At 45.5% G+C, this 17,273-nt stretch overlaps 1 protein-coding gene across 19 annotated transcripts in view; it reads right to left on the reverse strand.

Moving 5' to 3' along the window:
• The window catches only part of LOC121596847 (restin homolog), a 69,655-nt gene that overhangs the window by 8,966 nt on the left and 43,416 nt on the right, over positions 1-17,273 (reverse strand). For 7 of the 19 annotated variants that reach the window (XM_041922148.1, XM_041922147.1, XM_041922151.1 and 4 more), the window contains 8 exons: positions 16,656-16,769; positions 15,664-15,720; positions 14,115-14,516; positions 13,842-14,010; positions 13,565-13,748; positions 12,889-12,945; positions 4,562-4,672; positions 54-164 (listed from right to left, as the gene is read on the reverse strand). In XM_041922148.1, the coding sequence (XP_041778082.1) occupies positions 54-164; positions 4,562-4,672; positions 12,889-12,945; positions 13,565-13,748; positions 13,842-14,010; positions 14,115-14,516; positions 15,664-15,720; positions 16,656-16,769 (1,205 nt within the window). Of the gene's footprint in view, positions 1-53; positions 165-3,455; positions 4,249-4,561; positions 4,673-12,888; positions 12,946-13,564; positions 13,749-13,841; positions 14,011-14,114; positions 14,517-15,663; positions 15,721-16,655; positions 16,770-17,273 lie in introns of those variants that run through there. The other 12 variants (XM_041922160.1, XM_041922159.1, XM_041922158.1 and 9 more) reach the window with 5 other exon arrangements.

The raw sequence follows: 17,273 nt of genomic DNA on the forward strand, positions 1-17,273 counted from the left end.
CGCCCGACGCGCACCGCCACATTCTGCCCACCAGTTTCCCGCTCAACACTTACGTTTAGCTCTTCGCCGCAGAACGTTGCTTCGTCCACGCTGAACTGTAGGTCCTCGTTGCGGCGCTTCTCGTCGGCGAGCGATTTTTCCAGCAGGGTCACCTTTTCCTTCAGCTGCTCCGGGGGAGGGAAAAAGGAAGAGAAAACCAGTGTGTGAGTGTAACATATATAGAGCGGCAACGGTGTTGTTTTTTACGAAGTTAAGAACAGACGATAATGCCAACGCGGACGACACGACACGACACCAGCATCTGAAACGGGGAATGTGTAATACAATGGGTAAGGGAAAAAAGGAGGTACGATGGATGGATAGGGAGCATTAATTTAGAAAGTACGTGAAGGCAACACATTACAAGCGGTGCAATGTATTGTAAATAATAGCAGGAATTTCCTGAAATTAAATTGAGTAGTAATTAAAAAAAAACGCATTTTACTCCCTTTTCAGGCTCTTTCCTGCTAGCACCTAAGTTTTATGTATAATTTTGAATTTAAACTGATAATTTACCGGTTTAAAGCCCTTGTTGGCTTTATCGACCGGCAAAACGCCCATTAAATGCTACCGTTTATGTTTATGTCCTTCAGAGCATGCGAGCACCACACTACTACTGGCCAAGCAATATGTCATTGAATGCATTATGCATAACATGGGGGGGTGAATATTCATATGCCATGAGTGCACATTCAGCCGGACCGAACCCGGAAGCCGCGTTCCCACCCATTGCTTCAACGTTATTGTAAAGCTCCCTCTCTGCCACCGAACCGATTGAATCGATGAAGTGGCTGCACACTTTCAACGTTGTGTTACAATTGCAAGATGCCAATGTCTGCTGCAGGCCATTGTACATTTTCCGGAAGCTGAAGTCCGTCTTCTAAAGCGTGGGACAATTTTGCTTGCTTGCAGGCAAAAGGCAAAAGGTGGGAATACAAGAATGGCCACATAATTTGCATACAACTTTAGATATGCGAAACGATGCATTGAACCGTCAGCTTTTGACGGCATGTTCGAGCCACTGGACGCATTCAATTCCAATCAGTTTCATTGTGCATTGGGCATGTTCCTCTGTCAGGGACAGCAGCAGGCAATTTCAAACCGGGCGATTCCAGTGGGACATCAGAGCTAATCAGAAAATGCTTCATCAAACCCAGAACGGAGCTAGTTTGAAGGCTTTATTGGCTAAAAATGAAGAAGCAGGTATGACAGGCTAGCTGGAACCTACTGCTGGAACTATTGTCCAAAAACAGGAATTGCTGAAACATCTCAGCGTCCTTGAAGTTCTCAGGGACAAGCTGCATTGCAATACCATTCCCAGGAACATCTCGAAAGAAAGATGCAATTATGTAGCCGACAATGTGTGTGCAGGAATGCAGTACCAACCGGGAGAGCTCAGACAAGAGGCTCCAACTCGTCCCCATGGCGTCGGTAAATCGCTCTCCCAGCGAATGCTGGAGGAAGAGGATATTTCCAACCCAATTGTGCGCCAAATACACTGAACTCGGATGCAACAGATGAAAACTAAATTGAATGGACAGGGGACGACATTGGAAGGGAATTCCTGTGCCTAGACAATAATTATCTGCCCTTACAAAAGAGAACCACGGGACGTGACACATCCCGAAACAATTGGACAGCGTTGCACAATAAAAGTGAGACGAGTTATCAAGGTAAAAAAAACAATGAACAACAGAAGAGAAACGTGTCACTCGGTCTTTTTGGACACATTTGGAAGCATCTGAGGCGGAAGGAAAGTGTTGTCAAACTGTGTTGCCACGCGTCACGGATGTATAAAGCAACGGAGTCAGCAGTTTTTGTGCTTCCAGGAACCACATTCTATTGGACTGAAGCACATTCTAGCTGGTTAGGAGTGCGTCTGGACGAGTGATTAAAAGAAACAAACTCACATTGCACTATCACATAGTGCTGGATAGCAATTAAATTGATTTTCAAACAGATTGTATACCTCCCTTACGCGGGCAGTAGTATCAAACACAAATGTCACAGGGGGATACTGTAGATAAACAAACGCTTGGTGCTTGGCACCCACATGCTAGCTGCATCGCAGCCGCACAAAACCTACCCTACACATCTGGCCATGACTGCATTATGTTTATCCAGTATCCACTTGCCCGGGATGGGGATAATTCCAATGGCCCCATTACGCCCCCGCCAGCCAGATACTGTTTACGGATCCGAGGAAAGGCGACAGAGCTACGGCACAGCGGCCAGAGAAGCTGGGTCGATAGCAAAAACACCCCCAATGCAAAAAGGATTCATAGAATTCATGGCTTTGTGTAAGTGTGGTTGTGTGGTTGTATGGACTCGAATGTTTTTGTGGTAGCGAGTTTATTTGCTTTCGAATGTGGATGTGGTGGCCGTCATTCGAACGGCGTGCGCTCGAGAAAAAAGTCCGACATGGTGGAACAGAGCAGCAAGCAAGCTGACATTTTTGCCATCGGTGTAGTTTTCTTCTTGTTGCGGTTCCCACCCACATCCCGGATGTTGGAGACAAATCGTTTGGTCCTAGTTAAGCGCCGGGAATAAATGTAGCATTGCAACCAGAGTAGCCAGAGTAGCGAGCGCACGTGCAAGGAGCGTATAAAACGAAGGCAAACATTGTCGGGCCATGCGCCACAGCCATCATTGATCCGAATGTCCGTCTACGGTCGAGGCTCTTTTTCTCTTGAGATGCACCGGAATGCTATAATCCCATGTTTTTGAAGCAAACGGTTGTACTGGTTCCGTTTTCAAACTGCCCCGATTTGCTAACCCATCTGAACATTTCGAGCCCGACTAAAGAATTAAGAGGGAAATAAGTATTGACCACATGCTCCTTCCAGGGCGTTCCATTGCATGTATAGGGACAGCTACCAGCAAGAAAAAATATAACCAGGCTAATGTTTAAAGGAAGGAAGAGGACATCATTCCTTATGTGGCAAGAAACTTGGGGAAAAAACGCTGCAAACCCATAAAGCGGCTGCAAAATTGCAAACGTCATCGACGACCTGCTCGTCGGTCGGGCTACCCCATTTGTGCTCATTTATCCGCTCCAACGAGAGCAAAAAAAATGGAGAGTGTGTGGGCAAAGGAAAGCGCTTAATCAAACTGTCGCCACAGATTAACATATTCAGTTTTTTTTCTTCCTCATCTCGTACATCCACTTTCATCGGATTAAAAAGAGTGACCATAAAAGGCTAACCCTCCACTGTGGTCCACCCCAACGCTTAGTTGGCGTAATAGGAAATTGCGATCCAATTTGCATGTTTAATTTGAATTATTTGAATGCTCGTTAATACCGCTAAAAGCTGGAAAAGATTGGGTAGAACTAAATGGGATAGGATACACGCCTTATCGCTAAACATGTCATCAGTGAGAAAGTAGTACACCCGGTGCCGGAGCCACCACGCTAATCGATTTTAAAATGTTCAACATAAAGCAAAAGCGTTTGTGGTTTTAATTGTCTGCAATTGTAAAAAAAAACTCCGTTTTCCACAACGGTACTGAATGTCGCAGAAACACGGCTTACAGATGTATCTTAGTAACTATTAACTCCTTTTTTAGCGTTGCACAAACGCGCGAATGGCGGGAACTTTGTAGACCATCGAAAACCATAAAAACAAACAAATCACCAATCGTAAGAATTTATTTCGTGTCCCTTTACGTATTTTCCCGCCTATTCACCGCATACGAGCGCCCCTTACCTCTGGAGCATTTCTTTCGTAAGGGAGACATTAGATTGCAAAAAAAACACTGCGTCCAATATTTAAAAAGCAGCCGATAAACTCTCTCTGTCGTGCTAGTCCTAGGCAGCGTCATCATTGTGGTGTCCAACGGCGTGTCGTCCAAGAATGTGTGTGTCCTGTTTTGCGCACCGCATGTGTCTGCAAGGTGTGTCTCCCCCGGGAGTGGACACACAGCGGGGCTTCCGGGCTACCTATCACAGAGAGACCCTCCTTCTCAACCTCCTTTGCCGTGGTAGGCGACCAAAGTCCTCAGCAAGTATAATTAGCTTCCTACATCTCTCTACATCTCGCTCGATCTGTCTCTCTGTCTCTAAGCTAACAGGACGTCATGCAGGATGCAGTGTCGCTCGTGGTTACCGTGCCAGCCCTGGAACTCGCGCCGCAGGTCAGCAATTCGTAGCGCGCGTCGACGGACCAGCTCTGCCCAGCGGCCGACCTCGCCACCGTCGGTGGTATCACGCTAGAGAAGGGGGGTTTGGTAAACATCAAACGTTAAACATAAAACCTGCTATACACGTACACTGCTGCCGTGCGGTGTGTGTGTCTGGCGGTTCACCACCGGAAATATGAGAAAGCATTAATGGGAAGGGAGGGAGGGATGTGATGTGAAAGAAGGTTGGGGAGAGGAATAGATGCTAGTGTCCGATGCTGGTGTCGTGTTCGTTCGGTTGGCCGCTGTGGATGGTTTGGTGGTGCTGTGGTGACTGCGCTCCAGAGCTGCCGAAGCGCATAGACCACACCTCGCCATCTCGGATCGGTTTCCCCCTATTTACCTGTTGGATGTTCTTCTGGTACATAATCGATTGGTTGGCTGTTTCCTCGCGATCGATTTCCCGCTCCTGCATTAGCTGCTCGATGTGATTCTGTTTCTCCCGTAGGACATCCTGCAGGATGCGGTTGCAGAGAGATAGGAAGGGAAAAAGAACGAAAACAAAGAGAGAAAAAAGAAATAGTTGGATTATTTGATCCGTGATTTATGTTGTATGGGAGATACGTGAGTTAATCAATTATCATCAGGGTACATGTTGTTATTACATCCGGTGTGTTATACGTTTTTTTAACTGTATTGATTATCAACGCTAAATTGGCAATGTACGGGTATTTTTATTGGCTAATAAAATTTGATCCATTTTAGTCCAAACCGGTTCATGAACATAAAAAGCCTACAGATATGAGTATAAATAACTACAACAATTAATTACGATTCCATAATTATGGATGAAATAAGTATCATATTTGTTTACCTATTAAAAAATGTTACTCATGCGATAATTCATATGTTTATTGACATTTGCCCTTACGTTGCGTTAATGGTAGAGGTCCCATAATCATTGAAGGACACAAATGTGATGTAATTATAATGCAAAATATTCATTATTTAGGGCACTGCAATTCCTGTAATGGTTTTTAAACAACCATTTACACCAGGTACTTGTGATAAGAGTATAATAAGCATATGATACATGATTTATACTCCCAATATGACATTACGCATAAGATTGTTTTTTCAATCAATATGAAGTCAAAGTAATTGCAAATTATTTTAAAAAAAACTTTGTCAATCCATCTTCTCACCTCATTTGCAAAATGTGTCATCATTATTTTCAATGTTCACCGACAACAGTGTCGTGTCAGTGTCATCTAATTGGTTTGCGAAGTTAATTTCATACCATAAACTGATAATTCGATGTAATTATGAAAGACGCATCATCTTCCACATTGTTCGAACTGACCGGACACCGCTGACAATGCAGCCATCCTCTGATGTATTTTATGATCTATGACTAATTTGATGATGACCGACTATCTTTGGTTTATAGAATAGCTTCAGTATCTTCATAAACTACATCATATATTTGACGATTAACTACAGGGCCGAACAGAAAATTTAAATATTTTTCTTGGAATATAATTACCTAACCATCACATGGTGAAATCACATGCCAAAACCATAAAAATTGACCTTAAAATCAACAGTAAAAGATAGTAGCAAGCGATAATCCTTTAAGCAGTAATTATTTACAAATTCCTGATAAACTCTTGCCCTTGTTCCATCGCCCAGACGTGGCTCGATTCTGATTCTAACCGTTTTTCTATACAATTGCATAGTGCAAATAAGTCTAGCAATTCTGTATGTGACCAGATCGATCATTACGATAGAAACAGGAACGTTTCATTTCGAAAGCATCGTATACCAAGTATACCAACAATGAGTGAAGATCCAAGTATCTAAGCAAACCATTTAACCAACGAACAAAGATCATGAAAATCAAACGGTCTGGTCCAGTGTTGTAAACTGTTGACATTTTTTTTTTTTACATTCGCAGTAGGCTACTGGTCAAAATCATTTTTTTACATCACATTCACTGTTGCCATGACACGACTGTTGAAGAACGACATTCATTTCTTTAGTTACCGTCAGTGTCTTCGCGATGACATGACTGTAAAAAAATGTAGTTTGAATGTCACTTGACATTCATTTTGGAATCCAGAACTGCCTGGTGCCTTTACCGATCGTAAATAACTGAAAAATTAAATATTTTAACTTGGCCAGTGCGAAAATCAGTGTCTTCTTGCTGGTGTACACGAATTTAAAAGAAAAAATGTTACAAAGGAGAAGGCGATGTAGTGCACTCCAAAATGAAAGTCAAATGAATGTCGCCAAAAAATGTCGTCGAATCAAACGACATTTTTTTACATGACTGTAGTATGAAAGAGTGAAAACTGAATGCGAAGCTTCAAATCGTGTCAAAGTAGGCAATTTCATGTCAAAGAACGTCACCGCTAACAACATTGGTCTGGTCACATTGCACATAAGAGCAAAATTATATATCCAATGTACTCATGAATCCTGAAAACTTGCGTGATATCTAATACCCCCAGCCAAAAGTCGTATGACTTTCAAATCTAGCCCAATCACTTTAATTTATTCCAAGCTCTCTCAAATATGCATGACGTTAAATATGAATGTGTCAAACACTGTGCAAATGACCCTTTTCGGATGCAAAGGTATGGAAAGGTAGGGATGTGAACATGCTTTCCTCCCAGCCGTTGACATACGACGTGACGACGCATGACATGAATAACATGGAATAAACTATTCTGGCTTAAAACCATTCCACCCGAAAGTTATACGCCCCAAATGTGGCAGATTTATTTGCATTTTATGTTGAATTGACAGACGCACACAGACACACATCAATTCCGGCACACTCATCATCAGCCGCACATGATGCAAACTGGTACGAGTCGGCGGCAAATAGATAGATTACTCCTAAATTGAAGCACGAAAACATCAGCGTGCCGGACCATTCGCTTTACCCTTGCCGTCGATGACTTCTCAAGCCGCCGGTCCACCGCATAGGGCAATAAAATATGCTAAACGCCTTTAATCATACGCAATTACATAAACCCTTTTCGGAACCCTCACGCACGAGTTGACAGGCTCTTCCACCACCGGGCCAGCGGGAGTCATATTTCATGACGCTTTGAAGCCTTGGAGGCGTAGAGCTACGAAAGTCAGGCAACGACGCGGAGCTAATAATTAGGAGTTCGCACGTTCGCAAAAGTGGAAACGGATGCTGCTTCTGCTATCTGCTAATCTGCTTCATAAACACTAGTTAGCATAAAAGCATCGGGTGTGCGTGCCTTTTCTCAGACGGTACACGCGCGACACGCGCCGAACGTTAACGAAGGAAAATCCATCTTTCAGTGACTGCGCGTCATCGGTTCCCACGGCTAAAGGAATGGCCCCGATGGGTCGGAAGTGTGGAACTATACACCCGCGGTAGTTGGTTTAATTGTGCACAAACGAACGAGCAACAGCGTGCCGTCGTCAACAAATCCGACAAACGAAACAAATGCTCTTCATCAGTAAAACCGACCGTCGATGACTTCCCAACCGGCAGCGCCACAGCAGTCTGACGACAGCCCGAAAATCCATCATTATACTGAGGCTATGGCATTTGGTATTTAATGAATTTGCTGTTCTTGCGCTCTCGCACCAGGCGTCGGGTACACGCGAGACCTGAATGAGCAACCGAACATTAACTCCAAACCAACTCCGCAATGAACTTTCGCACAGGGGAGCTTTTTAGCGAACGGAATGGAGAAATTTGGTGTGTTCGTTCAGGGTGTGCCTGGGCGAAACTTAATTGTTCCCATCGACAGTGAGCTTGCCCATTTGTTGGCTCATTTTTCTTGCCCCAACACACAGTTGCGGACGTTTAATACAAACGTCTTTCACAGTGCTTCTGCCTCTTGCGAGGAGTTCTCACTTGGGAAATGATAAACGAGCGCACGATGGTTGCAGCCTTCGTACTGCAAAAGCTCTACCATAAGCGGCCGCAGCTTGAATGAATCCTTTTGACATCCCTTTTTGTGCTTTTTCAAATCAACCAGAACGAAAGTAATTCCCAACATCAAAGCCACAACCTTCGGCTCAAATTCCGCCATTGAAACTTGATTCCACGGGAGAAGCCTTATATTTTTGGGAAAACAAAAGCACTAAACTAACCCGAGAATATTACCTCCGTTCAGTTCGCCGATGCAAAATTGGACTACGTCACGGGTTTGTTCTGGGAGTTGCCTCTCCCTGGGGCGTATCGAACCAAAAAGACGAGCGACGACTTCGTCAACACTACGTCAACGGAATGATAAACGATTTCTCAACAACAAACCAATCAACTGTTCAAATATATTCCAACGTCATCATTACGACCGTACGAGGCACGAGGGAAACACCCTCGACCACGGTTCCTCAATAGTTCGTCAAAATCAACACGCAAACACACATAAAACCATGTATTCTGTACACAGAGTTATCCCGAAAAAGAAACAACGATACAAAACACTCCCTAACCATGCCCACAGCAACACACAAACAGTGCCAAATTTTATTTTCTGCACCTCAAGCTTTGATAACAACGCACTATCAGCAACCAGGAATTGTAGCCTGCACAGCAATGGAGTGTAGTGGTATTATCCTAACCCAGAGCTCGTACTCAGCCAGTGCCAGCAGCCGTCGTCCAGCGTCCAAAGTTTGCGACTGATCGATACGCGACTTCAGAAGATCTACCAGAGCTCCACAGCGCGCAAGTGGTCTGGCAGTGGTGGTGGCGTACCCGATCAGTCACCCATCCGACACACGGCTTGCCGTTCATGGGACCGACGGTAGATTAAGATACTGTGTGTACCTCGCCCACGCGCCCTCTTCAGTGTGGCGTTTGGGATACATATAAAACCGCGAGCGAACTTCCTGCTCGGACGGACGGATCGTGTGACCAAGTTTGGTGGGCGCCAGCGATAATCACCTCAACCCCCAAGAGCATTGGCCGATGTATACAAACACACCGAGTTACAGTCATCGGACGCGCATTCCGCACCCATGAATTGCTAATAATCAAAGTCCTCGCCCGCGCATCAAAGCCACCCAAGCGTCAGCTCACTGTGACCTATTGGTTTTGGCCTTCAAACCCTGCTCCGGTCTTTTCGAGCTGGGTGGATGCCAAATGCACCTGACAGAGTATATATACATAGACGGTCCTGGGGTGATGTCCCGAACCTGTGGCAGGTACACACGGGGGTGAGCTCACACGCTAATGCCGCTCCACAAACGGCACACAGAACAATGTGCGCCATTAGGGTTGTGCGACTACTACTCGCAAAGTGTGTCACCTAAGCCAAAAGGTTCTGAATCTCGCTCTCCCACTCGCTGCTCCGAAGACAACGCTCTGAGTCACAAATAGTCCAGATACATAAACGTTTTTGCACCGAACCCCTCCACAAAGGCACCTGCGTGCTAACCTGAGAGCTGCTTTGTGAAGTCGATCCCATTTTGGTGATACTTGGCGTGGTTTGGTTTTGTGTTCGCACGCAAGGCACATCGTAACAGGTAGATGACTTGTTTTTTCTTCGCAGAAGAGCATGGTCGTAAACAGTCCCAAGATGAGGAAATCAGACAACGAACCCGAAATGTTTAATGACTTCCAAAGCGACTGCCTCTCTTCATGGCGTGTCGTCGCTACACGCAGCGGTTGACAGGTTCAACCGGATCAATTAAGTCAGCGACTCTCCGCCGGCTCAAGAGTAGATTGTTGAAAATTTCCTTGTAGGGCGCGGCATGCCAACCACGCGACAATGGTTTTTGTCACGACCCCAAACAGCAAAAAGGGGAAAAAGTCAAAAGGTGCGCGATTTTTGCAAGTAATTGTAAAACGATTGCCTCAGAATGTCTACGTGCGAAGAGGGGGTTTAGACTCTTTTTGCTACAAAGTTACACACAGGCCTGCAATCAACAATAACTGATCTCGTGAGTGATGAATAATAGAACATGACCTAGGAGCCTGACTGACTGTTCTTCTTCATTCAGTTTTATCACACATGGCGGATCTTCTCCTTTGAACATCCATATCTGATGCTCCTTTGCTCCAAGCAGTTTGAACTGTTCATTTCCTTGTTACGTCAGACCCAAGTCACATCATATCCCGCGGGTGCTGTTACGCTTCCAGCTTTATTACACGACCCGATGTGCAATACTAAAACCGTAGCAACAAAACCGCAATAAATATTGATGTCGCAATCGTGCTCACCTGATGAGTGCTAACACACCGACAATGGATGCCGTCCTACGACCGACTACCTGCATCTGCGAGAGAATGCAGCACGGGGGGAGGTGTAATAATTTGCATTTGCACCCTGCTCCACGTGTGTGTGTGTGTGGGCAACACAATCGGAACGGGTGATCGATTACAATCGATAAGCGTGTGTGCACTTGTTCGCTCGCGGAACGCTGTAGAAATAATTGATGCGAACACAGGCAGGGCAGGTTTCATTTTGCCCAGCCCTGCGTACGCTCAGATCGCCTCTCCAGCAACAGTTTCGATTCTTAAACTGTTGTAGCATCAGTCTGATATAGTCGGTGAACGTCCCGATATGGTCACAGGCATAGCAGAAAGGCCCTGTCGAGCTCCATGTACGGTAGCTTGATTGTATTGGCCGGCTGACCGCGCTTCTTGATCAATTGCAGTTTCGATCGGGTTGCTCAAGGGGAAAAAGGTTCACCCGTTAGTAATTGTGCTGTAATCGATGCCATTATGTGGCATCTAATTCTGAGCGGCAAATGTTTAATGTTATGATTGCAGAAATTCACATGCAAAATCTTAAAGTACTGTGGCGTTTGGTTAGTTTTGCTCCAGTACAAGCACCATTTTTAAAGCTTCTTCAAATTCCCAACGAATTTCAAAAGCTCTCCAAAACGTTCATGTTTACCGCTGTCAGCAGCTCGTCAACTTCGTAGCCGAGCGACACATATTTGTTGGCGTCTTCCGCCCTGACCGAACCACATACCCGAATTTCCCTTCACCCTAATCTCTCGGTAGTAAATAATAGAACCCGCCCGTTAATGCTACGTCACTGTGCCACGGTCAAGAGCATGACAGCATTGAGTTGGAAAACAAACTCTTGGCAAGTTGTGAGAGCAGCTTCACACAGAAGTAGCTTTTAGCTGGAGTGCGGGAGTTGGGGTGGGAGTGAAGATAATGAGAAATTATTGTCGCCAGATATTCATTTCCACCTGGTTTCGTTTTTGGTTCCTGGTTTTGGAGGGCTAGGTCCGAAGTTCACAGACAAAGAACGACACGAGTCACCCGCCGTTAATACACACCGGGCGAGGTCATCTGCTGTTACAAGGGTTCGGGGCGCGTTGGCGTTTGTCTCTGCCAAGGGTAGTAGCACAAGAACATAATAGAATGGTTGGTCAACAGAGACATCGGGGAGGCCTCTGGCATAAATATTCAACATCCGTGCTAAATGAACCTTTTTATATTCCCTTCCGAAAGGAGTACTTCGCCCGGAGGTTGAAGTGTCGGGGCGAATATAGATGCGAAACATTTCGTGCTAATATTTACATGAAGAATGATCAGCTATCTAAAAATTCAGGCGTTATTGTGCTTTTTTGGTTGCAAGAAAAGAAATACTAATTGACTAGGAGTGGCGTAATTCCAAATTGTAGCTCGGTTTTAAAGGTATCCGAATTGTAAAGCAGCAACATATGTGCATAGTTTGACAGTTTGAGTTATTTAAACTATATTTTGACATAAAATGAACCTTAACCTTTTTAATACTTTTAAACGTCAAAAACACATGAATAGTGTTATTCAGACAATTACATCCAATATTAATTATATGTGGCCTGTAGTCGGGATATTGAGCTCAACAAAGCTCTCAGGCCTATTTGACATAAAAAGCTAACTTTTTTCAGTTACTAACGAATCTCTTCATTAACAATGTATGATTTTGAAAACATTTCAAATAAGAGCATCATCTGATTCGAACTGAAAACTAAGATCATGCTTTAAAAGAAAATTTGATACTGCTTTTTTGGTAATACATTAATATTACATTAATTATTGGTGTATATCCAATACAAACGAAGTCTTGATTAATGTAGAAAAATGGATCGTTTGACTATGATAATTATGAGCAGGATTATTGAAACACTTCTGTAGCTGTAATACTGCTATGGCAAAACCGAATCATACAGTGAGAAAATGGCAAAAGAAATTATGCAAAAATATATCGTTTTTGTTTTGATTGCCTATTATTGCAGAAGTTTAGTGAAAACATGTTTTCAAAAATGTAATCCTCAGCATCGATCTTAATAAGTGAGATAAAAGTACACTTCCTTAATGGAAAAGAGACAACAGTAAAAACAGATATTACAAAAATAATTTTGTAACCTCAAAAATACACATCAGAGTTGTTTTAATAATTGAAAAAAAGTAAAATCTTAATACTATTCTCCTTACAAAAAAACGTACAACACACATCTAGAAGTAACTACAATTTATTACACGTCTTTACAACAGTTAGTAGTTCAATCAGCCCCCAATAACCCATCTCGTGATCACGGCACCAGACAGAAGGAGGTATGATTATGGTCAGTCATATTAGTCAATAAAACAAACAAAACAAAAACACCCGATTTGGGAGAGGCAACATTCAAACCTACCCAGACGCAAGTATGCCAAAAAAACGACAACAAACGGCCAATTTAAAAACATAAATTAAATCATAAACATTTTTGTTGGGGAAGTCCTACCTGAAGCGAAAAGGAAGATTTCGGTGTCGAGGGCACAGCGCTGACCGTGGATTTCCTCTGCAAAATTCCGCCGAATGGAGGGGGGTAAGAGAGAGAGAGAGACGGTGGAATAATACTTGGGTTAGTTATTGATGGTTAGAGCTTATCATCGGGCTGGCCCGGTCGACGCTTCCATAGCGCGGCCCGTGCATGGTGGTAAAGAACGTTGAAACATCCCCCGACTGTAAAGCCCGGTACCGGACACACTAACGCATTGCTTCCGGTAGCGGAAGTGACGAAAAACTTGGGTGGAGGAGGGAATGTTTCTGCGCTCTTTCCAAGCACCCAAGCCCGAGAAAGCTTCTTCTCGCTATAAATATCTACTCTGACCGGCTCGGTCATGGGCCACCTCTGCCGTGGCGTTGAATTATTCTACGTTAATGAGCTTACAAAAGTTAGATATTAGTTTGAGTTGTGGCATGGAAACCGAACGAAAAAAAACAAAAATTGCTACAAAGCGCAAAAAGACGCGCTTGATTGAAATACCGTAACGAAAGAAACGAAAAAACCACACACAACAACAAGCCACTCGCAAATTCGCAATCAAGCTTGGAAGGGGCCCAGCACACAGCAGTGTGGGAGCGGTCCCCAAAATCCACTCATAAGGGCGACTCTTCTACCATGCAGCGAGCGATACCTGTGCGCTCATCCGGAGCCGGGAGGTGGCCGTGGTCGCGATCGAGCTCATCGTGGCCAGCGAGTTGAGCGACTCCTTCGAGTTGGCCCGGGACAGCCGGGATGAGGTTTTGCGGGCCGACGGCGACAGCGTCACCTTGGCAATCGGCACAAAGATGCCGTACTTGGCCGGACACTCGAAGTATCTGCAGCGAGAGGTGGTGAAAAAAGGCAGAAAGCACTATGATTAGGGGAGGGGGCAAAGAGAACACGCACACGCATTTATTAAACACACGCACCTGACACCGTCCACCGTGCCGTCGTTCTTGCCGCTCGCCTCGTCCAGCTGGACGCCGCACCAGGTGCCGCTGGCGAACTGCGTTTCGCCGATAAACTTCAGCATGCCCGGGCGCGACCCGAACCCGGACGAGACGATCACCCGGTCGCCGACGTTCAGTGAGGCGGCCTCTGCAAACAGTGAGCCACGAGAGCAGGGGATAGAAGAGAAGAGTCGTTAGCACAAAATGCCATTTTACACGTGCGCCTTCCAGCTGCCCCGCGTTGCTACTTACTTCCGGCCATCGCTGGCGATTTGCTGGCATAGCTCTGGACGCTGTGCGTGGGCGAAACGGTGCCGGACCGGGCCGGTGACGTCAGCGACCGGAAGCTCGCATCGAGCGGCGTGGAGGCGGTCGAGTCACCGCCGCCACCGCCCGCATTCGCCAGCGGTTCGCGCGTTAGGCGCGTCAGGCGCGAAAAGACGCCCTTCTTCGCTTCGCACTGGAAGTAGCGCTTGCCGGCGACCGACCCATCGTTCTTGCCGTTCGGCTCGTCCAGCACGACGCCGGCCCATTCGCCCGGCGCAAAGTGTGTCTCGCCGATGTACGCAATCTGGCCCGGGCGGATGCCGCCGACCCAGACGCGCTGCCCGATGATGAAGCTGTCCGTGTCCGCCGTCAGCACTGCGCCCTGATCTGGAAGCGTTCGGTGGAACCAATCGGTGGAGGGGGAAGAGAAAGAAGAGAAAGGCAAGTTAGAAATGTAATGCACCAAACAAGTCATTGGACATCGTGCTTGCTGCGCTTTTCCAGGAGCACACGCACGGACGCACGATCGATCGAATTAAACCTGCTGAAGCGCGCTAATGTTACACGAGCCAAGCTGCGAGTATTACGTTTTGCTAACGAGAACATCATCAGCAGCAGCCCCTCGCTTGCCACGGAGCAGTCGGTCGAGGGATTGAGAGAGAGAGAGAATGTTCGCTTTTACAAGCGATAATTAGAGGGACGCCCTTGAAACACCATTTTCGCTTCCATGGTTATGCGGAGAGCTTTTTTGAATGCCGCTGTGTCAGTGATGGCGTTTATGTCGATTAATTTAGTAGTTTATGATATTTGTTTACGAATTTGTATTTTAAGTTTGGTAGAAAGTATTGCTTTTCGGAGAATTACTCAGAAAATAAAGCTTCATTAGTCGTTTTGGGCGAAGCAAGTATGTTCGCCCGTTAACTTATGGCTGAGTTTATGAGTAAATGAGTTCAAAGCAGTCATTAAATAGTTAATAAAAAATAAGGTTATTTTGCTAATATCGCAGTTTGCTAGAACAAGTATTTTAGTGTCGTCAATGGAAAAATTAACCTAAAAAAGGAACGCAAAAATTTAGCTTCAATTATGCTCCAACACATCTCACTTCAGAGCAAACCCAGTCCCGGAGAATTAATTATCCTTGCCCCCCTATTAATGAAGCATCCCAGGCACATCACCGGAGCAAAACCACATGCACATGCACTTGGGATTCATAAGAAGCATTAATTAGTGAGGGGTGTGAGAGCGCTCGCTCCAACTACTTTCCCACTGAAACCGTTTGAAAATATTAAACCTGGGAAGACATAATTTTGCTGCCACTGTAGAGAGGGGAGACGGTTGTCCTTGCATCCGTTCTTAGCTGCACGAGGCAACGACGCAGCGTTAGTGTAAAGACACCGAAAGCAGCAAAGCCAGCTCTGTTCGGTTCGCTACCGGTTAGGTTGTGAGTGTGTGGAAAGGTATGGAAGCTCCTGTGACAAAGCCACACCAAATGCACCGGGAGAGTGAATGGGCGTGTGGATGTGCAACGATTTACCTGAGCTTCTACGCCTTCCGGTGGCCTCCCAGTACACGTCGGAGCCGGTGGAGGCGCCTGTGATCCGCACATAAACGCGCGTCAAGTGTTTGTTTTCCACCGGCACAGCGGGATGATGTTTGGATGTAGGCGCGGGCGCGCGTGTGTGTTTGTGCATTTTAAGCGTTGACAAAATGGAGAGGGAGATGGAGAAAATACCAACGTAAGCGTGCAACAAACAGGCACACCACAGGATGCACAGGCGCACATGATCAGCGGTGCATTAACACACGGTGGACAACATAATGCAGGCGCGTGTTGTAGGAACAGGAACACAACAACATACACACACACAGGGATGATAGCATAAACGGGAAAACAAAACGAAAAACAAAACACATTTGGGTAAGCAAAACGGCGCTCGTGCTTGAGAGGTTCCTCTTTCTGGGAACTAATTCTACCCAGGCTACAGGCTACGGGGATGTTAATTGCTACGATAAACAACTAAACTGACAAGTGCAACAATGTTAGCTAATGGACGTTACGGTTGATGAGAATGAGCTACTCGAGAAGTTTTCATAAAAGTCTCAACGGAAAGCCACAAACCCTAGACTAACCTGTGAAATGGAAATTCTTTTTCAGGATTACTGGTTTGAGAATGTTGAAGATGAAAAGATCTTCCGCACAACAGGTTAGTGGTAAAATAGATAAAGCGAATTATTTGTACCAGCAGTACAAGTACACATAGGATAAACATGGTTAAGCTTACTTTTATCAGATATATAACACTGAATGTAGGTACAAAACCGGGAAAATTTTGCCAAAATATCATTCCAATAACCTAAATATCAAACTCCTAAATTATGATAACGTAGACCTACAATTTCTGTGCCTAAACCACTTGAAAAAGCCCTTCCAAAATCCACTTTCAAACCATGTTTTAGTTGCTTGTTTCTCGTGTGTCAGTCACTTGTGTTGTCCCCGTAACACCCCTTGGGGTTACTGCTACTTACTGGAAGTCTTACGATCGGAGCGACTGCTCCGGAACCCAGAGTCCGGCGAGTGGGACGATCTGGCGGAGATGGGCCGCTCGAACGCCAGATCGGTTTCGCTTTCTTCGTCCACATCTACGCGACCGGCGATGGCACGCAGTGTTCGGGTATGTGTGTGTGTGTGTGTGTGTGTGTGTGTGTGTGTGTGTGTGTGTGTGTGTGTGTGTGTGTGTGTGTGTTTAGTAATTCGCGTTAGTTTTGCGATTCCCCCCCAAGTCCCGGTTACACAGTAGGTCAGTCGGTCGGTAGGTCGGTAGGCGAATTTGTAAATTGCAGGTGTCAATGCGTTAGAATTGGGCCCGGAAAACGTGTTTTTATTCGTCGTCCGTCATTGTCGCACCAAGTCAACAGGTTCCGGTGCAGCAGGTGGCCAAAAACCGTTCCGCCCAGCCACAGTGGGAAGAGGTCCACAACACACAGACATATATAGCCATGTCGCGTGACAGATGATTGACACGTTGTTCGAGTGATTATTAATATATTATTTCGTTGTCGTTTTTTGTTCGTTGTCGTTTGGGATTTTCATTTCGTTATATCGTCACGTCACGGTTACGTGCGTTACGTGTGTTTGGACGGTAG

Source organism: Anopheles merus, chromosome 3R, assembly GCF_017562075.2.
Source record: "Anopheles merus strain MAF chromosome 3R, AmerM5.1, whole genome shotgun sequence".
Classification (NCBI taxonomy): domain Eukaryota; kingdom Metazoa; phylum Arthropoda; class Insecta; order Diptera; family Culicidae; genus Anopheles; species Anopheles merus.